The 24,942-nt window shown below is 40.3% G+C and overlaps 1 protein-coding gene across 1 annotated transcript; it reads right to left on the minus strand.

Annotated features, from left to right (window-relative positions):
- Positions 1-223: 223 nt before the first annotated feature.
- On the minus strand, positions 224-21,707 carry grk1b (G protein-coupled receptor kinase 1 b). The gene is made up of 8 exons (XM_051108670.1): positions 21,454-21,707; positions 18,827-19,527; positions 17,929-18,056; positions 14,031-14,188; positions 13,842-13,925; positions 3,247-3,371; positions 2,863-3,064; positions 224-570 (listed from the first exon to the last, which is right to left on the minus strand). Exons 2-8 carry the CDS (start codon positions 19,523-19,525, stop codon positions 287-289), a joined length of 1,680 nt encoding a protein of 559 aa, XP_050964627.1. The 5' UTR covers positions 19,526-19,527; positions 21,454-21,707; the 3' UTR covers positions 224-286.
- Between the last annotated feature and the right edge of the window lie 3,235 nt (positions 21,708-24,942).

A 24,942-nucleotide genomic window follows, 5' to 3' on the forward strand; every position in this document is an offset into this window, starting at 1 on the left:
AGGAAAAAAATCATAATTTTCCAGAATGTCATAATTTAGGGAGATTTGCTTACTGCTTATTAATAGTTTTGTATATATATAAAAAACATTCATCCCAGTACATACATATGGAGACCTTTTGAGGTAACACAATCATTAACACAATCATTCTTCACATTAAGCACATATTCTTTACATTACGCTTTCGTTGTTCAACATGAATCATTTCCTGTGTGCCGACCAGTTTTTTTTTTTTTTTTTTTTTTTTTTAATCATCATTTTTTTTATACTTTTTTTTCCCCCTTGTTCACAGTAGAACACATCCCCCTCCTTTTGCTTCCACATAGCTGGGATCCAGATCATTTGGGAGTTTTCCGTTTTGCCCCCAGATGTTAAGCTCCCCAAAGATTCCTGTCTCAATCATCTCCTCCTGCCATGGAATTGGTACGTTCCCAGTTGCAAACTCATTGTAGAATTCATTGTCTTTGTTGTCAATCACAACACCTTTGACAGTGCTGAATGCTCCCACATCATCAATGTCTTTGGCATAGACCATCTTAGGATCTGGGACAAAAGGTGGAGGAAGCATACCTGTGCAAGAAAAGAAAAGAAAAGATAAGAAAAGAAAAGAAAAGAAAAGAAAAGAAAAAAGAAACCAATGGTTTAAATTACAATACCTGAAAAATGGGAGTACCATGATACAGTGAAGTACTATGGTACTTTAATACATATCTTGGTACATTATGATTCCCATATTCAGCTACTCTTTATTTTATAGTGTCTTTATCATTAGTTTCTGTGAGGACATGTGTGTACCCACCAGGACTTAGTTAACATTTAACAACGACAAACCTTGGTTCAGTGCAAAACTCAAACAGCTTCGCCAGGCCAAATAGGACGCCTACAGGAGTGGGGACAAAGCCTTGTACAAACAGGCCAAATACACACTGAATAGGGAGATAGAAGTGGCAAAGTTAAACTACTCGGGAAAGCTAAAAAAAACAGCTTTTAAGAAATTACTCTAAATCAGTGTGGAACGGCCTGAAAGCCATCACCAGCTACAAGAGCCCATCCCCCAGCACTGAGGCCAATCAACAACTGGCTGATGGCCTGAATGAGTTTTGCTGCAGGTTTGAAAAACAAAAGACTGGTCTGACACCCTACACCCACCCCGACTGTCCCACAACACAGCTATCAACACCCTGCCCCTCCATCCCCCCTACTGTTTCTCAACCTGCCCTTAAGATCTGTGAAGGTGATGTTTGCAAAGTCTTCAACAAGCAGAAGATAAGGAAAGCCAAAGGCCCAGACGGTGTCTCTCCAGCCTGCCTTAAAGCCTGTGCTGTCCAGCTATCATCTATCTTCACACTGATCTTCAACAGATCCCTGGAGCTGTGTATAGTCCCATCCTGCTTCAAATGTTCCACCATCATCCCTGTACCCAAGAAACCAAAAACCACAGGACGTAATGACTAGAGACCTGTTGCTTTAACATCTGTGGTCATGAAGTCATTTGGTGTTGGCCTACTTGAAGAACATTACTGGACCCTTGCTGGACCCCCTGCAGTTTGCTTATCGAGCAAACAGGTCTGTGGATGATGCAGTCAGTATGGGATTGCACTACATCCTTCAACATCTGGACAAACCAGGGACCTATGCAAGGATCTTGTTTGTGGACTTCAGCTCTGCTTTCAACACCATCATTCCAAATATCCTTCAGAATAAACTGTCACAGCTCTCTGTACCCACCTCCATCTGTCAGTGGATCACCAACTTCCTGACAGATAGGCAGCAGCTAGTGAGGCTGGGAAAACTCACATCCGGCACCCGCACCATCAGCACTGGAGCTCCCCAGGGCTGCGTTCTCTCCCCACTGCTCTTCTCCCTCTACACAAATGACTGCACCCTCTAAAGACCCCTCTATCAAACTTCTGAAGTTTGCAGATGACACCACAGTAATCGGTCTCATCCGGGATGGCGACGAATCTGCTTACAGACAGGAGGTTGAGGGGCAGCCAGTAAATCAGATATAAGAAGACTGCAACAGACTGTTAGGACAGCAGAAAGAATCATTGGTGTGCACCTGCCCAACCTTCAGGACTTATACATCTCCAGAGTGAAGAAACGGGCAGGAAACATCATCCAAGACCCTTCTCACCCCGGACACAACCTGTTTGCACTTCTCCCCTCAGGCAGACGCTACAGATCCCTGAGCACTAAAACATCTAGACATAAAAATAGCTTTTTCCAAATGCCATCTCCAGCTTAAACAGATAAACATGAATCATTACCTGGGTTCTACAATTCATTTCTGTATTTCTTTCTCCATTTCTAATTATTGTCTCTTTCTGTAGTATTATTATGTAAACTTCTGTAGTATTATTATGTAAATACTCATGCACATCTCTTATTTATATAGCTGTATATAGAGAAAATAATGCACAACTCTGTACATAAATCATCTGTTCCAGATTCATACATTATTATTTATTTTTAAGTTTTTATTTTATTTAAATGTTGTATGTATGTATGTATGTATGTACCAGGAGCACCTTAAAAAAACACAACAAATTCCTCATGTGTTTGCACACACTTGGCGAATAAAGCTGATTCTGATTCTGATTCTGATTACAGTGTAATTATATATTTAGGCACTGAGTAATGTACTTACTATAAGGGTAGGGTTGGAAGTAGGGTTTGATTTAGGGTTAGCTGCATGTAATAATGCATAATTTAAGTTGCATAAGTTGTTACCATAGTAAGTACGTATGTAACGTGTCACTATGTATATATATATATATATATATATATATATATAGGTACTTTTTCATAAGTAGTTTATGATGCATATCCTTCCCTAGCTATAACTCTAATGAACCATACCAGCTTCTAATCTCCCCCAGTTGAGCTCTTTAAAGAAGGACTGGTTCTTCAGTTCAGCACACTCATTGTTCTTAAAGCCAAGTCTCTTCTCTGGATCCTTCTCCATCAGTCCTTCACAGAGGTCTTTGAGCTCCTTGCTGAAGGTTGGGGGGTATGAGACTGGATCATTCAGGATGCGCCGTGTCACTTCATTGTTGTCCACCTGATACAGAAAAAGAGCAGTGGTAGTTCACTGAAGATGAGTGAGGTTTCCTCAAATTGCTGTCATTTGATTTCTTTTATTGATAATCAATAATTGACAAACTTTTGCTTTGTCACTGCAAATCAATGTCAGTGTGAAAGCCCCTTAACAGAGAGTCAAAGTGTATGCAGGAGTATGTGTACCTGCTCTCCACGACACCTGAAAGGTCCCTTGGCGGCAACCATCTCATACAGAGTGACCCCAAGAGTGAAGTAGTCTACAGTGTAGTCATAGTCTTTCTTCTGTAGCAGTTCTGGAGCCATGAAACCTGCGGAGGAGACATATTACTTACATCTAACCAGGGCCTTTTGTAATGCTGACTTTAAATACGTTTTTCTATTGCTTATTTTCCAGGAACAGCTAATAATGGCTGGTTCATATTTACAATCTTTAAATCTTACAAGACTTCTGATACATTTTCTAAAATTGACGTCACCAATTAATTATTTGATGCTGTCCACTACAAATTTTTGAAAGCCATTTTTAGAATATGTTGTTACATCCAGACTACCATGTGTAATACATCTGACCTGTGCTCTCCTAAATTTAACATATCTGTATTTAGCATGTTTAATAATTGTAATAGTGTTTTGAAGCACTATTTTCAATATATATTACAGCTATACACATACTGTACACTGTATACATTACATAACTACAGTACTATATGCTGTGGTGTGAATTTTCTGATTTGATTCAGTCCTACATTTTCTTTTTCTTTCTCCAGCCCAGTGTTCTAACTGATGACCCCTGGCGGGTGCTGCCTCCTCCTAAGCACCTATGGTTTCTCTTACACTGCAATCTTATTAGTGGATTTATTAGAATTTAGGATTTAGTCTTGCTACTTGACTTGTGTCCTGAGTTGCCCACTTAGATAACTGTCGCAAACAGAGTATGTGTGTTCCCTATCTGTCGTTCACTCCAATGTTGTGTTGCACACTAGGGGTCACTCTTGGGAGCCCAAACACCTCTGACAACTTTAAGAAAAGGCCAATGAAATTGGGTGTGCAGATTTTGCATAGCTGGCCACACCCTGGACATCCAGGTATAAATAGGGCAGTGTGGGATCTGCTCACTCGTTCTGTTTTTCGGAGCCGAATGGAGCATCCCTGTGTGAGAAGCGGCATCATTTATTTCTTTGTCATTGGATCTACAGCACGGGCAGCAGTCTCTCCCTTTTCTAACACAGCTAAGTGTTGTAAGAGTTCCCCTGGGTGCTTCAACAGCAATCAACAAGAGAAGAATCTCCTCTGAAAGAGCTAATTTTCTCTCTAAAAAAGCTACACGGTATGGATTGTGTGTTTACATCATGCCTTTCCGTCCATGTCCTTCTGGTTGTGGTTTCCACCTTTCCCCTAATGATCGGCACGATCGTTGTGTTCACTGTTAGTGTTCACTGTTTGGGCCATAAACACCGGGTACCGCCCCGCAAACCTCTCACCCTATGATGATTTTGACAGTTCGTCTCAGTACGGACTGGATCTTTTGTTCTGAGCTCCTGCTGGGGAGGAGAGGAATTCTGAAGCATCGGAGGGAGGGCGTGAGCCATCTGAAGTTGACACCTCTTCTGAACTCGCCTCTTTGGCGGCTGAGTTTCAGTCGGTAGCGGACGCTGAAATGGCCGTCACTCTTCAACGGGCAGCCAAGGAGATCAGGCTGGAGTGGGTTGCCCCGCCCCGCCCCCGAGCCTACAAGGCTGATTGGTTTCTGGGTAACAACTGTGACTCCAGGCCGTGCTCGTTCCCAGTACTTCCCTGAAGTTAACGAGAAGTTAACGAATTTGTGGAAGGCCCCTTTCTCGGCCAGTATAGTAACTCCTCCTCCCTCACCACCCTCGATGGTGGTCTGGCGAGGGGGTACACGGAGGTCCCCGAGGTGGAGAGAGAGGTTGTGATGCATCTTTGCCCGCAAAACACCGCCACCTGGAGGGGCCGCCCAAGGCTCCAATCCAGGGCATGCAGCAAGCCGGTCCTGCAGCCAGACCCACCCAACGGGCCAGTTCTCGCTGGAATGTGGCACCGCCAGCCCGTCCACAGGCCACAAGGAACCCTCGCCAGGCTTCAAAGCATTCATGAGATGGGCAGCCCAGAGGAGAGGGACCGACTGACCTGCCTGGATCCACACTCAACGAGGGGACAAGCGTTGGATCCTGGCAGACGTCCACCACATGGTCAATAAAAGAGCAAATTCCTTCTTCCCTGGGCATTATTCTCAGTGTTTTCTACCCTCCACGCAACGGCCGGATGCTGTTTCCTCCAACCAGAACCCGCCCAGGTACCGCGGTGTTCTCTCAGTCCGGGGCGAGAACGCTGCGATCCACCGTGCAGAGATCACAGTCCTTCTGGCAAAGGATGCGATAGAGACTGTCCCCTCAGCCAAAATAGAGAAAGGCCCCTATTTCATTGTACCGAAAAAGGGTGGTGGGCTCAGACCAATCCTAGATCTGAGAGTTTTGAATCAGGCCCTTCACAAGCTCCCGTTCAAAATGTTAACCCTAAAACACATCCTCACATGTGTCAGGGTTCAAGATTGGTTTGTGGCAATAGACCTGAAGGATGCGTACTTTCATGTCTCGATCCTTCCAAGACACAAGCCGTTCCTGCGGTTTGCCTTTGAAGGTCGGGCTTATCAATACAAAATTCTTCCCTTCGGCCTCTCTCTGTCTTTACAAAGGTTGCGGAGGCTGCCCTTGCCCCTCTCAGGGAAGTGGGCATTCGCATTCTCAACTATCGCGATGACTGGCTTGATTCTAGCTCACTCACGAGATTTGGTTTGCACCCACAGGGATGTGGTTCTCAACCACCTGGCTTATTTGGGACTTCGGGAAAAGAGCAAACTCTCCCCTGCGCAAAGTATCTCTTTTCTCTGTGTGGAACTGGACTCGGTCAATATGACTGCACGTCTTTCCCAGGTGCATGAGAGCACTCCAATTCAGAACAGCGGTCCCCCTGAAACACTTTCAGAGGCTCCTGGGGCACATGGCATCCTCAGCCGCAGTCACGCCACTGGGCCTAATGCACATGAGACTGCTACAGCACTGCCTTCATATCCGAGTCCCGAGATGGGCATGGCGCCAAGGCACGTACTGTGTGAACATCACACCGTTGTGTCACAAAACCTTTAGCTCTTGGGAAGATTTTCGTTCCTGTAGACAGGGGTACCCTTGCAACAAGTGTCCAGATGCATCGTTGTCACAACAGATGCTTCCAAGACAGGCTGGTTCTCGGACATTATGCTCCTATCTGACCGCCATCAATTCGTGGCAGTAAATGAAGAGGTATCATATCGGTCACAAGTGCAGTATGGAGTACTGCAAGGCTCAGTACTAGGGCCATTACTTTTTACGCTTTACACTTTACGCTTAGGTGATATCATCAGGAAATATGGTGTTAGCTTTCACTGTTACGCTGATGATACTCAGCTCTATATTTCTTCGCAGCCCGGCGAAACATACCAATTTGAAAAACGAACAGATTGTGTAGTTGAGTTAAAAAACTGGATGACAAGTAATTTCTTACTGCTAAATTCTGAAAAAACAGAGGTGTTAATTATTGGACCTAAAACCTCAGCGTGTAATAACCTAAAACACTGTCTAATACTTGATGGCTGTTCTGTTAATTCTTCGTCATCAGTAAGGAACCTAGGTCTGCTATTTGATGGTAATCTTTCCTTTGAAAACCACATCTCTAGTATTTGCAAAACTGCATTTTTCCATCTCAAAAATATATCTAAATTACAACCTATGCTCTCAATGTCAAATGCTGAAACATTAATTCATGAGTTTATGACCTCAAGATTAGATTATTGTAATGCTTTATTGGGTGGTTGTTCTGCTTGCTTAATAAACAAACTCCAGCCTGTCCAAAATGCAGCAGCTAGAGTTCTTACTAGAACCAAAAAAGTAAGATCATATTAGCCCGGTTTTGTCAACACTGCACTGGCTCCCTATTAAACACCGTATAGATTTTAAAATCTTGCTAATTACTTATAAATGGTTTAGCTCATCGTTACCTGAGCGAGCTCTTATCACATTATAGTCCCTCATGTACGCTGTGTTCTCAAAACTCTGGCAATTTGATAATACCTAGAATGTCAAAATCATCCGCGGGCGGCAGATCATTTTCTTATCTAGCGTCCAAACTCTGGAACAATCTACCCAACATTGTTCGGGACACAGACACACTCTGTCAGTTTAAATCGAGATTAAAGACCCATCTCTTTACCCTTGCTTACACATAACACATCAACATATTCCTATAATTCAAATCCTTTAAAGGGTTGTTAGGCTGCATTAATTAGGTCAGCTGGAACTGGGAACACTTCCCATAACACCCGATGTACTCAGTGCATTGTCAGAAGAATGGCATCTACGCTAATATTAGTCTGTTTCTTTCTTATTCCGAGGTCACTTTAACCACCAGATCCAGTCCGTATCCAGATCAGATGGTCACTGCAGTCCCCTGGATCCAGTCCGTACTCAGTCCAGACGGTGGATCAGCACCTAGAGACAACCTCTACAGCCATGAATGTTAGCGGAGACCACATCGACTAGATGAGCCCCAGAGACGGATCTCATCACCTAGATGGCCATCGATGGCTTTTTTCTTCACACGATATTGTATTTTATTTTATTGCATTTGATTAACTGCCTTTACCTGAAAATTTAGTGTTTATTGTTGCCCTTTTGCATTATTGATGTACTATTTCCTATTTAATACTGTACAGCCACTTTGTCACAATTCTGAATTGTTAAAGGCAGTATATAAATAAAGGTGACTTGACTTGACTTGACTATCATCGATTCCTCCCTGGCGCATTCCTCTGAGGAAGGACCTCTTTTCTCAGGGGAGAGGCACAATCTGGCACCCGTGCCCAGATCTCTGGAACCTCCACCTAGGGTCCCTGGACGCGACCAGGAGGATTTCAAAGACCTCCCAACTTCAGTGGTGAACACCCTTTTACAGGCTAGAGCTACTCCACTAGGTGGCTATATAACCTAAAATGGCACATTGTTGTGAACTGGTGTTCCTTCCAAGGGAAGGACCCACAGAGATGTGGCATCAAATCTGTGCTATCCTTCCTCCAAGGACTAGATAGGCACATGTCTGCTTCAACACTTATGGTCCATGTGGCAGCTATCTTAGCCAATCATGACTTGGTGGAAGGCAGAACGGTAGAGAAGCACGATTTGATTAGCAGATTTCTTAGAGGCGCCCGGAGGTTGAACCCTCAGAGGCCAAATCTCATCCCCTCTTGAGATCTCGCTGTGGTCCTCCAGGCCTTACAGCAAGATCCTTTTGAGCCCCTTCAGTCAGTCGACATTAATGCCCTCTCTATAAAGACGGCCCTCCTGACTGCGCTCACATCTGTCAGGAGAGTGGGAGACCTTCAAGCCCTCTCCATCAACAGTTCATGCCTGGAATTTGGGCCGGCAGACTCTCACATGGTCCTGAGACCCCGGCCTGGATACGTGCCCAAGGTACCCATCACTATCCCTTCCCAGGAAGGTGACCCCAACCTAACCCTGTTATGCCCAGTCCGTGCCCTGCACATTTATCTGGAACGTACTCAGCCTTTCAGATGTTCCAAACAGCTCTTTGTCTGTTTCGGAGGACAGCAGAAGGGGAAGGCTGTCTCCAAACAAAGGATCTCCCACTGGCTTGTGGATGCGATCCATATGGCCTACCAGGCCAGAGGCTTACCCTGCCCACTGAGAGTGAGAGCCCACTTGACCGGCAGCTCTTGCAAATGGGGCCTCTTTAACAGACATCTGCAGAGCTGCAGGTTGGGCTACACCTAACACATTCGCCAGGTTTTACAACCTGCACATGGAACCAGTGTCGACACGAGTCTTTAACACAAGCTCTTCCACTCAGGACACTGCTTTGGTGTAAAGCTTGCTGTAGCGCTTTCCCTCATGGTGATCCTTGGTGGAGGAACTCACTATAAGAATCCAACGCAAGGTAAGTGGCATTCGCAAACTCTTGGTTGGATTAGTGCCCCATATGTAGTACCTCCTCATGTGGCCCCATGTGTGTAATCTCCACCTATATTCCCTGTGATGCGGTGTTTCCCCTGAGGCATTCCTGCCTCAAGGATGTGAGTTTTTGGTAGTCTCCCCCTGGTGTGGAGCCCACCTCAGATCCCTTTACTAACTTTTACCCCCCCTCTAGGCAGGTTGTGATCTCCATAGTGTCTTTTCCCTCAAGGGAAACAGGCACTGTCCCGACGTTCAGCCACTCCACTGAGGAACGGCCCGGCTGCAGGACCCTGCCTGCGACAGGTCAGTTCTTGGAGGTTGGAAGTTCACGAAGAGGTGAGCTGCACTTATTTTAACGCATTGGCTTGTTATTATCTGCGCACCGAACACTCGTGACGCGGTCTGAGTTGTGGCGCGTTAGACAGGGGGACCCCTAGTGTCGTACACTCGACACAACGTTGGAGCGAACGACAGATAGGGAACATCTCGATTACGTATGGTAACCCTCATTCCCTGATGGAGGGAACGGAGATGTTATGTCCTTCATGCCACAACTTCAGACTGCCTCTGAGTGGGTTGAGACACTTCTCGACTCCTCAGAACAGAACGAGTGAGCAGATCCCGCGCTGCCCTATTTATACCCGAATGTCCGGGGGCGTGGCCAGCTATGCAAAATCTGCACACCCAATTTCATTGGCCTTTTCTCAAAGTTAGTGAGTAGTTAGTGAGTACCGCTCCAATCTGATTTGTACCACCTCAGATTCTATTTGACCCACTTCAGCCCCCCAAAACTTGTTGATTTTAACCATTCGATGCGGACAATCCCAGGTGTATTTAAACTTTAACTGCTAAATTCCAACATGCTTTTGCGCCTTGTCTGGCGCTGAGCCAAACACAATTCAGTGTTTTCAGCCACATAAAAATAATGTTACAGACATTTAAATTAATTACTAGCCAAAAAATTCATTTGTTAAATACACACTGATGTTTGTGAGTTTGTTAAAGGGGTCATCGGATGCTAAGTTCACTTTTACATGTTGTTTGAACATTAATGTGTGTTGGCAGTGCATGTACAAATCTACCCTATAATGATAAAAATTCATGCAGTGGTTTTTAATTAATCTGTAAAAATAATATTCCCTTTTTCAAATCGAGCCATTCTCAAATGCCTGTCGTTGTGGCATCACACTGATAGAGGCCGCTCCCACGATAGTTGATTGGCATGAGCTCCTACCTCAGATCAGCTGTCAGAGTTCATCCTCTTTGTTTTGATGCCAGAGCAGGGATGTAAGTTAGACAAGAATATCTCCAATTGAGCGATTGAGGTGTTGTGTTGCTGGATGTAATAATGAGCATAGTGGTCATCATTTACTCCTGACATCTGAGCCCTGAAGATGCAGTAGATTATGTTTGTTTGTGAAGGGTATGCGCCTCCCGATCTACATATATCCGTCTATGTTCGCACAAATTATTCATGATCCAGCTTCACTTACAGCAGAAGTGAGTATAAGGGGGTTTTTTTATGAATCTTTTCGATCGCGTTTCCTAATAAAGTGCTAGCTAAACGTGGCTAAATGCGGCCAATGTAAACAGGTTCGTCTATCCACAGAGAGAAGAGAGGGGCGGGGCGAGCAGAGCTCATTTGCATTTAAAGCAGCCTCAACCAGAATGAGATGATTTTTGTAGAGTCGATTTTGGCAAGGTAAAAAGGGTGTTGTTTTACACAACCATTGAGAATATATAATATATAACCAAAGTATATTATAGACTTTTCATTAAGACCCTAAAGAATCATATTAACTTGTGGAAAATGGGCATCAGATGACCCCTTTAATGCACTGGTGTGTAAGGAAAGCGGCAATAATCCTTTCAATTAAAATTTGACCACTTTTGTTTAATCATATATAATACGATAAACTAACTATGCTAATGCTACCTATAAACACTTTAATATGTGCACATAACACACCTTAATATAAACTTTGACTTGACTGCATAGACACTGTTGGATGAGAACTAAAGAGACTGTTTTCTCCATTAGAACACAACAATGAACTGATTTTAACTGAATACTGACTGTTTACTATTGTCTTTTTTTTAGAGCTGCTTTACAAGAGGAATTGATTCATTTTATTTTCCTGTTTATCCCTGTAAAACTGCTTTGAAACAATCTGTGTTCTTTAAAGTACTAATGGTGACTTGACTACACAGTACTTGTTAAAAATTTGGAAACATTGTGATTTTTACATTTTTAATGACGTATCATGCTCACCAATGCTGCATTTAGGTGATCAAAATACAGCAAAAAAAAAAAAAAAATACAAATACAAATAACTGTTACAAAATTTGTTACAAAAAACTGTTGAAAACTGTAATACATTTAATTGTGTTTTATTATAATGTAATAAAATACTGTAATGAAATAAAATAATAGTAATAAAATAATGTATTATAATTTTAACTCGAATACAAAATGTAATTTATTTGAGGCAAAATCAGTTTTATTCAGCATCATTAGCCTTCAGCTTTAATGTCACGTGATCCTCCAGAAATCATTCTAATATGCTGATTTCCTGTTCAAGAAACATTTCTAATTATCACTGTTGAAAACAGTTGTGCTTCTTAACATTTATGCTTAAACCGTGCTACTACCATTCAAATGTTTGGGGTGTGTTTGTGTGTGTGTTTCAGCAAATATGCATTAAATTTTTTACAGTGTTACAAAAGACTCTATTTCAAATGAATGCTCAAATAAAAATCCTTTTGAACTTTCTCTTACTCAAAGAATATAAACTTTGACTTGACTGCACAGACACTGTTGGATGAGAACTAAAGACTTGAATTCTGATCCTGAAAAAATGTTTCCGCAAAATATTAAGGAACGTGAACTGCTTGTAACATTGATAATAATAAGAACCATTATCAATAACGAAGCTCTAATAATAAATGAGCAGCAAATTAGCATGATTAGAATGATTTCTAACTTTTGACCAAATACCGTAAACGCAATTGGTCAGCACAAAGGTAAATACAGATATAATTATAAATACAGCTGCAAGCAGCAATTGCAGGGCCAAGCACAAAAGAGGCAGAATGAGGAGTTAAGCACAACAAGGAGCAACATTGTTGAAGGACCTCAACAATGAGTAATTAAAGCCATTTTAGGATGATATCAGTTGAAATGGCTAAAAAATCATAAATATAAACAATAATAATATAATTTAATGGCTTATCACTTTTGACCAATAGGTGGTGCTGTTTTTAAATTGATGTGACATGTTCTGTAAGAGGTGTCAATGACACACACAAAGTTTGTTGTCATTATGTCAAATCTTTCCAGAGATACAGCCTCAGAGTCAAATTGGCATCATGCCTCAAATGTGTAGTGGAGCTGTACGAAAATGGTTCTGTCTGTCGACACGAAATCCATAACTTTGAGTCAGCACAGTCTGAAGATGATTTGAGTGAATTTGGTGAAAATCAGACCAGTGTTCTAGGAGGAGTTCAAAAAAGTAGGTTTTGTACATTAATCAAAATGGCGGAAAAGAAAGTTCAGCAAAATGTGGTATAATTGGTATGCATGTTGTCGGCATGACCCAAGGGATATTTGTGAGACCAGTTTCATTACAATAGGCTAATGCAATCAGAAGTTATTAGCATTTTTGCAAATTTCATTATTAATGTTAAATGAATGGTGTATTACTTCTGACCAATAGGTGGCGCAGTTACCAAATTGATGTGGTGTGGTCGGTGTGAGGTGACAATGGCACATATACACTTTGGTGCAAATATGTTAAAGCTTTGCAGAAATACAGCCTCAGATGTAATTTGGCATCTTTCCAGCAAATTTGTTGATGCGCTAAACAAGAACCGTTTCGAATATCGACACAAAATTCATAACTTTTTGCCAGCAAGGTCTGAAGAAAATGAGTCGAATTTGGTAAAAATCAGACTAACGGTCTAGGAGAAGTTCGAATATATGCATAAAATATAGCATTTTTTGACAAAATTGACACCCAAAATGGATGACATGGGAAAATTGGGTATGGTTCGACTTGGCATGATCCACTGAATCTAAAGAGTCCAGTTTTGTGATTTGTGGCCAAACCATTTAGAAGTTTAGAAGAAAAATAGCCATTTTTATCCTGACCACTAGGTGGCACTGTGCCGAAACACTGCAGGTAGCTTCAGGTCATGCTTGTTATAACACACACCAAGTTTGGTCTCAATACGCCAAACCGTTGCGGAGATATAGCCTCACATCCATGTTTGCATGCTTTTCATAGAATTCGTTTGCATGTTATTTGAGAATGGTTCGACTAATCAACTTGAATTCCATAACTTTTTGCCAGCATGGTCTGAAGATGATCTGAACCAGTTTTGGTAAAAAATCAGACAAACGGTCTAGGACAAGTTCGTAGGTTTTACAAACAAAAATGTATAGAAAAAAAACTAAACCTTACGATTTTTGAATTGTGGGCTTCATTCGATTCGGCATGAGCCAAGGATTCAGGGAAACAAATAATTTACATTTTGTGCCTTATGGTTCAAAAGTTATTATCATAAAATTATTGCAATTTTCGTACCTTCGGTGCCTGGCTCCTAATAATTTAAGTGTATGGACAATCATTAATTAAATGAGCATTTCCTCATTTTAAACTTAGAACGGGACTTTTTTTGCTGTTATGAGGAGTCCCTTCACTTTTCTTCCTCATGCAAGCAGAGACATTATTTTAGAGTAAATGAAAGGGCTCTAACCTGGGGTCCCAGCATACCCCTGTGTTTTATCTTTCCCTGGTGGTAATTCAACGGCCAACCCCAGATCAGAAAGACGCACATGTCCTAAAATAACAACAACACCAACAACAAAAACATTCAGAAAAGGTTGAGTGTGAAGTGGGCAGGCAAGCAGTTATGCAGTTAAGTGTGTTTTAGTGTGTTTCTCACCTGCATCATCTAAGAGGACATTCTCTGGCTTGAGGTCTCTGTACACAATCCTGTGCTGGTGCAAATGCTCAAGACCACAGATGATCTGAGCTGTGTAATAACAAGCTCTATTTTCGTTAAAGCCTGGATTCTTCTCATCCACATTATACATATGGTATCTGTAAGTTTAGAGCAAGGAATGGAGTTTAAGAGTTTGGACATACTGTGGGTAAAAAAGAATGTTGGCTGAATAGATTATGACATTTTCAAGGGAAAAAGTAAGTGTCTTTTTTCCATGTAAAATTTGATGACACAATGCTCAATAGAGCCCACCCTCAATTCTCAATGATATTGTGGTCCCAAGATATATGTATGTCTAAGCCAGCCATTAGCTAGTTAAAACTATTTTGAGGGCGTCTTGCATCTTGATCAAGTCAAGTGTTCAGTGTGAGAACTTGTATTTTGTTTTCAGATTTTTGGACTTATAAACATAAAATGCATATTTTTCATATATTTTATGTTAAAATTTTATATATAATTAAATATTTAGCTTTTTTAATAGTGTTCTTTAAAGTGCCTTCAGTGACTATGTATAAATTATAATATAGGGATAGGCAGTATTACCAAAATCCATATTACAAAATAAATATTTTTTGCTGGAAATTCAACCTAAAATATTTTATATAGTACATAATCAGGTAATTGTGATTTTTCATCTTGTGCCTTAAACAATTTAAAAACAAAATGACATCTCAAAGGTAGTACATTATAAGCTGCATGAGGAACATTTGCAGCCATTATAAAATAGGTGATATGTGCACAACAGTTGCACATATATGATGTACATCAGTTGGTGCACCAAATTACATTGTTAACAGCAGTAGACACTCAATGTTTAGTGCCTACACTCGCATTATAATCAACAAAACTGCCACCACAAAACTGGAAAGAATTTGGAAAGTAAATTATAATTATCTGGTTGGTGTAAAATAATGACATTCTGTACATATATTGCCATATAGACCCAGCCCCACCATAGCACACAAACAGTCACTCTCCATCTCACCATTGTCTGGTCTCGTTATTCCCTTAGAACAGTAGTGTCCAAACGCAGTTCTAGAGGGCTGATGTCCTGCTTTAGCATCAACCCCAATTAGACACACCTGAACCAGCTAATCAAGCTCTTACTAGGCATACTAGAAACTTCCCAACAGGTGTGTTCAGGCAAGTTGGAGCCAAACCCCTCAGGACACTGGCCCTCCAGGAGCGAGTTTGGGCACCCCTGCCTCAGACCTACTTACCCGACTCACCTTACTCTGGATACTTACCTCCTGTCAGTTTGTCTGCTAAGTTTGCCATTATTAATCCATCTTCAGATACTAATCACTTTTATTTATTTATATAGCACTTTTTACAATACAGATTTAAAGCAGCTTTACAGTACTAAACAGGAAAACAGTGTGTCGATAATGCAAAACGACAACAGTAAACACTCAATTTTCAGTTAAATTCGGTTCATCTTTGATTCAGTGATGTCAATATCCAGCTCAGTTCAGTTCAAATAATATTTGTGCAATCAAGTCAACGATATTGCCGGAAATTAAGTGTTCCCAAATAAACAAGCCAGAGGCGACAGTGGCAAGGAACTAAAACTCCATCTGTGACCGAAATGGAGAAAAAAACCTCGAGAGAAATGAGGCTCAGTCAGGGGGCTAGTTCTCCTCTGGCCAGACGCAACCAACAGTTTAATTCCAGGCTGCAATAAAGTCATATAGTTCAGAGGACTCATCTGGTTCCCGCGGTCTTGTGTCGATCCGTTTGCCAAACTGGTCCTTATACTTTGACAATCCCAACAGCCACCCTTCACTATCTGCCTCTACCAGTCCCATGGCCTGACCAGCGACATACTCTGGTGAGGTGGAGGAGTGCTCTGTTACAGTGCTCATTATACTTCAAGATGCAGCCCCATCTCATCCATACTGATCGTGCCAAGATTGCATACATCCTGTCTCCTCTCCGGGTGTGCGTTCCAGTGGGCAAGATCCATATGGAAGGCCAACAGTCCCGTAACCAATTCACTTTCTGCCTTCACCGATTATTTCAAGGAAGTTTGGACAAACAGTCAGTGCACGATCCGCTCTTCAATTTCTGTCAAGGTAAATCTTCCAAAACAGACTATGCCTCACAATTCTGCACTTTGGCAGCAGTCAATGGATGGAATGAGACGGCACTGATAACAGCATACCGTCAGGCCGTAATCTCACCATCCACCAATATATGGCCATATATGATGACGCCACTGGGCTAGAAAATTTAATTCAGTGATCTATCAGCATTTTCCAGTGCCTATTTACTTGCACGCTAGATCAACACGCTCACTATCCTGTGCCTGTTGCACTATCAGCCGTACCTCCAGCACCTGAGCCAGTGCAAGTAGACTCACTCACTGTAAAAATCTGGCACTGGAAGAGTAGACATGGCTGGAGGGAGCCAAACACTCCTTTGAAGTAATTACAGACAATCAGAATCTAAAATACAACTGTGAAGCCAATAGACTAAACCTTTAAGGGCGGTCACCTGGAATATCTGGTGGTTTGGGTGGGTTACGGCTCAGAGGAACTGGAAATGGATTGCCTGAGATGACATCCTAGATCAGAGGTGTCAAACTTAGTACCTGGGGGGCTGCAGCTCTGCAGAGTTTAGTTCCAACCCTGCTCCAACACACAAGCCATGTATTTTGCAGGAACTGAGTTTGACACCTGTGTCCTAGATCCTGCTCTGCTAATAGAATTCCAACAAGCTGCCCCTGGAGGGTGGGGGGTCCTCTGCACCAGACCCCTTAGCTCCCCTTAGATCCGAATCACTAGAGTTCTAATCACATGCACCTGCCAATTAAGATCTCCATTTAAGCCGTCACTCTCGATCTCCCCATTGTCTGGTCTCGTTGTTCCCTTGGAGCTACTTACCTGACTCACCTTACAGTGGATACTTACCTCCCATCAGTCTGTCTGCTTCTATGTTTGTCTTCAGTCCCTTTTGTCTGGCCACTGTTCACCTGCAAGAAGAGGAACTGTTTACTGTTGAGCTAAGTTTGCCATTATTAATCCATCTTCAAATACTCACCTGTGTGCCTCCCCATGTCTCTCCAGCATCTGCTTAATAAACATGTGCTGTTTACATTACCTGTGTGTCGATCACCGTCTGATCTTCCAACACCACTAGAGAAGTAGATTATAATGATTTAAGTTATGTTCAATTTCTTGTTAGCTAACATCTTTCCTGTCGCCCTCATTTGGCAAGCATGGACCTCACCAAATCTGTCTTTCCCAAGCTGAAATCTGAACTAGAAGTTACTAGAAACTAGAAGATTATTTAAATGTGTTATGTGCTCACATGTATTATAGACAACAAATCAAGTTTTTCTTCAAATGTGACATACATGAATGCATTTCCTTGGACTGAAATATATAGAGGTCATAATATATTTTTAAATGCTTTTAATACATATATATATAATAAAATGCATTTATTAATAAATATATATATATATATATATATATATATATATATATATATATATATATATATATATATATATATATATATTTGTCAATTTAAAATATATTTTTAAAAAATATACAAATTACCAAAAAATATATTGGAAGAAGCTTTGTGAGGACATTCAGTGCAATCTCTAGCACCTTATGCTAACCATCACATTTAAGTGCCTAACCCTAACCTTAACCTAATTATAACCTTGACCTAAAACCAAGTCTTTACCCTTAAACAGCCCTTTAAAAGGGGAGCCCGAGGATCAGCCAAAATGGTTCTCAGAAAGATAAATGTACAAATACAGACATATACACACGAACAATCACATACATACACATTTATTCAAACAAAGAGATATAAGTAACACCTGAGGTCTCCACCATTCATGATGGTCATGACCAGGCAGAGGTCGGTTTTGGTCTGGAAAGCATAGGCCAGGGTCACAATGAAACGACTGTGCACTTTAGCCAGGATGCGCTTCTCAATAATAGCACCCTACAAAAAATCAAGTAATTAGAAAGATAAAAACAGAAAAGAGAAAGAGAGGTAAAAGCAAAATATATAGAAAAATGGTGGCCACATTTAGTTGAAAAGTGATGAGTACTACTAGAGAGATGTTTTCAGGAGATTTACCCTAAGGACTAGAACAGTTGCTATGGCTTCTTAAGACAGAGACCACCTGTACAATATTTTACATCATCAGCAAAAACTGACCCCTCTTCAAGAGGCATTTTATTAACCACATACCTTGCTTTTCTAGGGTATTTAAACTGTATTTTTTAATCCATTTAAAAGATTCTTGGACATTAGTGCCAAATTCCAAATGAAATGTATAATTTTCTCATCTTTTAACCCTTAAGGATTCCTCCTCTTTTTCCTTATCTGTCTTTCTGATTCTCAGTTGCAGCTGAGCTGATTTGTGGAGTATCAAGCAGAGCCTGCAAGCCTCTTTGCACTGAGCCAATACACTATGATTAGAGCTGCTTAATACCATGTTCTCAGGTTAATCTAATCTTATGTCTCAATGTGTCTCTTCCCCTTATTCCAAATTGCTCTTTTATCTGCTATGTGGTGAAAGAACATCACCAAATTCACCAAAAAGGGATTGCTCCACTTCTACAGTTTTGGGATATCTAAATTAATCAGTATTTGAGGTCTGCAGTTAGGCCACCTGTATCAAAGCATAGTCTGGACATTGGATCAAACCAAATAAGGTTTAACTGCATCAAGAATAAGTTTATCTACTAAACTAGCTCTTCCCTTACATCATAACCTTTACGTTTCTTCAGCCTCTTCTTGTTCAGTTTCTTGTTAGCATACATCTTTCCTGTCGCCTTCATTTGGCAAGCATGGACCTCACCAAATCCGCCTTTCCCAAGCACTCTGAAATCCATGAACCAGTCTTCAGTAACAGGCTGGCTCTCCAGCCATTTAAACTGTACGTAACGCAGAAAGTACATGCTGTCCTTGAAGCCACTGAGTGCTTTAGCTTCCAGGTGAACAAGGAGCTGGTGTTCACTCTCTTTGAACAGATCTCCTCGAATGTTCTTGTAGTCCTCTTTCACCCTGCCCACAGCTTTTTCCCCCAGGAAGTCGCAGAAGTTCTTGGAGGAAGACTCATAGTATTTGTTGACCATCTTCTGTGCTTTCTTAGCTCGGTCATTTTCCTGGGCGACGTTGTAGTCTTCAATATCTTTCCACAAATCTACAGGATTCTTGTGGGCAGGTTCGCTTTCAAGGTATTGCTGAAAGAGGCGCTTACCAATCGGTTGGCGTACACACATACTGTCAAAGGAAGAATCCACCGTAGTCTTCATATGTTCACATTGTCTGATGTGTGGCAGGTTGAGCTTGGTGCGGTATTTTTTGTCACGCATAGTTGCTGCGGCAGCACTGTCTATACTCCCACGTGCTGACACATAGGCCGAGTTGGCCACCACAGTCTCTAGACCTCCAATGTCCATGTCTGAGAAATTCAAAGATAAAGAAAAGAGTCATCCTTCTATATATTGATTGTAAATCAATTGCTTATTAGTGATATATTTTACAATTGGTTTTGAATTAGCTTTAGCATTATCCTTACAGTTTTTTGAGGTCTACTTTCAAGGTGGCCTCAGACTTTATGTCAAGTAGGGATCAACCACAAACCTAAGAGTTACTGACATCCAACAACTGCCTTTTGACCTGTCAGTGGGGTTAAGAGTAAGGCTTGTCTTCACAAATGCTTATCTGCTAAAACAAGAAGTAATAATCTCCCTTTTATGTACTCAGAAGTTCTGTAAAGAAGTGCTACCCTTAAAGGACTGTGTCAGGTTACATGCAACAGCAACCTCTGTGGCATACTGCCATTTACCACAGAAAACCATTTGCACTTACAATGGAAGTCTATATTGTAAGTCTACTGGAGGGTACAAAAGCAGAAATTTAAAAATGTGAATGAAGAAATGTTAAACTCAGTTAATTCAATAGTTTCTCAAGTGTTTCTAAAGTTGTCTGAATTGATCGTTGGAGGTGGGAATACATTTCTAGGTCTGTTTTTCTTGTAATGTGACCTGCTTCGTTGCTGTCTGACATTTATTAATACAGTGACTTCTCTAAAGACAGGACAGCTGTATTGCACTGTGCTATGTCATAACATTAAAAGAGCCTGATTTCTGTTGTTTACTTTGGGTGCTGATAATCTGTAAATCATTCTCACAGACAATAGCACTATTTAATAGGCCTGTTGCTCAGATTGGCTGAGTCTCAAAGACCTTGATACTTTCTCATCCAATTAATGATCGCCTTTAATGTTGTTGCCAGACTTTAAAGCTGTGAATGTAGTGCAAGCCTAGGCAGCATGAACTAGGTCTTCAGCTTAGCCTTAGTCTACATCTTATTTGCTAAAAAAACTACTAAATCAGGTTAACGTTATATAATTGACTCTCCACTGCATGGTGTTATACATGTTTTAGTGTGTGACCTGGCAAGTTGACTTTTTGTTTATAAAATCAATTATATGGATGTGCATCATTTTGCAAATACCTATGCATAAATGTATGTGCTTACTTTACAAATCATTCCAATGGATATTCCATAATTTTTACTGCTGTCAAATAATTTCTTTGTTCAAAAAGCAGAAAAAAAATGCAATATGAATGGGCAAATGATTGTGCTTTAGAGTTAACATACAAACTAGGTATAGACTTAAAATTGAGAATGTCCTGACACATTTCTGACTGTTTCTAAACATTAAAATCACACCAGGTCATATTTAATTATTAACTAATATGAATTACCACAAATGTAATATATAGCTGTGACTCAGTACTGTCCTGTTGCATGTGAAAGTTCTTTATAGTGACACCTAGAATTAACATTATTTGTAGTGTATACTACTCTGAAAGGAAAAATCCCTAATAAATGACAGCAAAATGTAGTTTTATTAATAATAATAATATTAACCATTTTAATATTTATTTTCAGTATCAGTGTATTAATAATTGATACCTAAAAGATATTAAATAAAAAAACATGAACATAGATTTACTAGAGACTACTAAATAATCAACTATTGTGTTTCTGTGTCTATTTATATGTATGTCTCTTAGCTATTTATCGTTAAAAGTCCTTATGTATGCATTTGGTAATGTCAGACGTTTTTAATCAGTGTACAAAAGAAAAAAGAAAACATACTTACACAGTGTAAAATAAAATAAAAATGAATAAATACATTTTTAAAAACTGCATTTTCACTGTGCAAGCAAAAAAAAAAGATGCATCTGCATAGTTTTGTGATGTGTCTCTGTCAATATTAAGACCAAATCTCGCAGCCAGCCATACCTGCACAATAAACACACACAAACACAAAATATTTTCTGTACTGTAAATAATCAGTCTTTAACGTCCCTACCTTTATTTTTGTAACTCTCCCTTTTGTCGAATCCCCGTGATAAAGAATTGTGGATTAAAATCTCCAAAGGAGGAGCCCCTTGGTCTTAGAACTCCACAGACCAGGTAAAACCCTCTCTCCTTCAGCAAGCATTGTAAAACTCAGATTGCCTGCTGGCACACCTGCCTCCAGATAACGTCATTCAGTGGCTTGCCTCATTCTTCCTCTCCCTCCCCAGTTTCACTCTCACTCTGAAAATAAGTGAGGAGAGTGAGGAGGACCTTGGTCCATCTGAAATCCAAACTGATAGTTCATTAGCCTATGTGGATTATGGTCTGTGGATTAGAATGGAAAGAGACTTGTCACAGTCTGTTAGCATAAGTCTGCTGTGGGTCAGATCAGTTATCAAAAGGGCACTGTACGAACAACAAGCCCCTGCTAAGGATGAATTAACTACTGTTACTCCATCTATCTTGGTCTCTGTCAGAAATCAGCCATTCAGAATCTAAGATGACTCTTGTTCTTGATGTATATGTTTCTAGCTTGTGCTTAGGTGAATTATTTTTCATTTTTCATTTTTAGTGATAAATGTAACATTTTAATTAACTTAACTTTTTAATGGATAAGTTGGAGCAGATGTAAAGGAATTTCTTGTTCATGTTTACATGTACATAATTACATATATGTAATGTTAAATATCATGTAATCATGTTCACATTATATTTTGTGAGAAATTAAGTAACCCTACCCTAGAGTGGGGGGAAACGGCCCCTTTAAGGACTGTGTAGGACTGTATGTTGTTCTGTAAAACAAAAGTTAAATGTGTTCAGAAAAGTTATCATAGTTTTAGTAACAATGACATAAATTATAAAGAAAGTATGAAAATGTTAGTTTTCAGAGTTTTCAGATTTTTAATTTTTCAGATTTTAATTTTTCAGATTTTTAATTTTTATTTTTTTTGTTTGATTAAAAAAACAAAGGATATGATGTTTAGAATGACTACACAGAGTAACTACAGTAATTGGTCATTGCTCCCTGGGGCGTTTTACCCCACCTGGCTGGGTCGTTTTACCCCACTTAGTATGTTTGAAAAAAAAAATTCATTCTAAAAATATAATTATATTTTTATTAAATAACACATACTCCCTATCTACAGGCCCTACTCATATCATATATAACTGTGATGTTATACAAAACAACGAGCTTTAAAGCACTTTTTTTCTTACTGCTGAAAATCAGTAAAAATCAGAAAATCTGCTAAAAGATCATTTACGGTGAAATCTCTCTGATACATCACCAGTGTAAGCTTCATGGTGAAAATTCCTACATCACTCTTGTCCATGTAGTCCATAGTTACAATAAAAATGTATCTTGATTTCATCTTGTGGTTATTTTGGGAAATACAGTAAGGGGGCTTTTTCCCCATTGTACCTTAAGTTATTTATGTCTTTCTCCATTGTAATTTACAGTAAACTTATTACAGTGACCCTGGAGCAACCTGAGTGCACACACACACACACATTCGGTTTTGTTTTGTGGAGACTTTCTATAGACATAATGATTTTTCTACTGCCCCATTATTTGTATTTCTCTGTCAAAAATCCAAAACTCAGAATCAATTTGTATGTTTATCTTGTTGACAAAGCAAGTCTTAGCAAGTCTAATTACAAATTCCACATATATAATTTAGTTCTACGTAAATAATATTATTTATATATATAAATCAATCAAGCATAATATTATGACCACCTTCCTAATACTGTGTTGCCAAAACAGCCCTGGCCAGTCGAGGCATGGACTCCACTAGACCCCTGGTATCTAGCACCAAGATGTTAGCAACAGATCCTTTAAGTCCTGTAAGTTGCAAAGTGGGGCCTTCATGGATTGGAATTGTTTGTTCAGTACATTTCATAGATGCTTGATTGGATTGAGATCTCTGGAATTTGACTGTTACTTCTTTGGCCACTTTGACAGATACTGACCACTGCAGACCGGGAACACCCCACAAAAGCTGCAGCTTTGGAGATGCTCTGACCCAGTCATCTAGCCATCACAATTTTGGCCCTTGTCAAACTCACTCAAATCTTTTTGCTTGCCCATTTTTCCTGCATCTAAAACATCCACTTTGAGGACAGTGGTTATAATGTTATGCCTGATAGGTGTATGTATCATGTCTGGATCATGGCTCATCACTTTGTGTCAAATTTCATGAAAGAAGAGTCAAACAAGTCTTTCATCAACTAGATTCAGGTAATCCAGAGAAATCACAGTCTGTGTAGAGCAAGGCAGGAAACCTCAATTGAATGTGCATGACTTTTGAACCCTCAGATGGCACTGCAAAAGAGACTGTCATGCTGCTGTGTTAAATATAGTCACATGGGCTCAGGAGTACTTTGGAAAATGCTGTTACTTAACACAGTTTGCTGCTGCATTAAAAACTGCAACTTGAATCCCTGTTACTCAGGGAGAAAGCTATACATTTTTTATATGCAGTGATGCCACAGTGTTCTTTGGACCAGACTTATCTCAGATGAAGACGGTGAAAATGTGTGCTATGGTCAGATGAGTCCACATTTCACACGTTTCACACGTTGAGTTCTCAGTTCTAAAGACCAAAGAGACCATCCAGACTTTCATCAGTGACAGGTGCAAAAGCACATGTCTGACAATGTATGGTATTGCAGCAGAGCAAATGGCATGTGTGACAGGCATATGTGTGAAGGTTCCACTGATGTGGAGGCATATATTGGAATTATACAGAGACATATAATGCCATCAAGATGACATTTTTCATGAGAAGTCCATGGTTAATAGATCAATACAATTCCAGGTCTCATTCCAAAGTGAATGTGCTAGAACAGCCTGCCTAGAGTCCAGATCTGTCTCCTATTGAAAATGTATGACCAAGTAGAATCAGACTGCTGAGCATCTGAAGTCTTGTATCAAGTGAGATTAGACAAAATGTTGCTTGTGAAACTTTAACAATTAGTTATCAATTCCCAAACAATTAAACATTGTAATTAAAAGGAAAGTTGATGTGACACAGTGTTAAACATGCCTCTGTCCCAACTTGTGTGCTGCAGCCATCAAAATAAAAAATTAAGTTGGCCAGTGAAAACACTGTAATTTTTCTTCATACTTTAGTCAGTTAAATAAAGGTTAAAAAGAATGACCTAATATATAGTAACATATATATATAGTCCTGAAATAAAATCTTTTCAAGCACATATATGTGGAACTGTTGGCAATGGTGTAACACAGAGTAGTCTGACTAGCCACATAACATAAATTCACCTTTATTTTGGCTTCCTCTTCTATTTTTCTAAATAAGAATTATTCAGGTCAAGCCAATTTTCAAGTTATCAGGTTAACCCAGTGAATACCTGTAGAGGTACTAGCAGGTAAGACCGGATTTAGCACATGTTCTTTAAGAGGTTCAGAGGTGGGAGCTATCTTATTGAGATTGAGAGCATGGTGCTAAACGAGAGACATGGGGAGAGAGACAGGGGA

Source organism: Labeo rohita, chromosome 5 (genome assembly GCF_022985175.1).
Source record: "Labeo rohita strain BAU-BD-2019 chromosome 5, IGBB_LRoh.1.0, whole genome shotgun sequence".
Classification (NCBI taxonomy): Eukaryota; Metazoa; Chordata; class Actinopteri; order Cypriniformes; family Cyprinidae; genus Labeo; species Labeo rohita.

Bases quoted from the DNA above. Each gene is read 5' to 3' on its own strand.
- grk1b (XM_051108670.1), bottom strand. From the start codon at position 19,525: ATGGACATTGGAGGTCTAGAGACTGTGGTGGCCAACTCGGCCTATGTG. The intron at 13,926-14,030 runs GTGAGAAACACA...TTGTTATTTTAG, and splicing joins TGTCCTCTTAGATGATGCAG to GACATGTGCGTCTTTCTGAT. The intron at 3,065-3,246 runs GTACACATACTC...TTTCTGTATCAG, and splicing joins TCAGGTGTCGTGGAGAGCAG to GTGGACAACAATGAAGTGAC.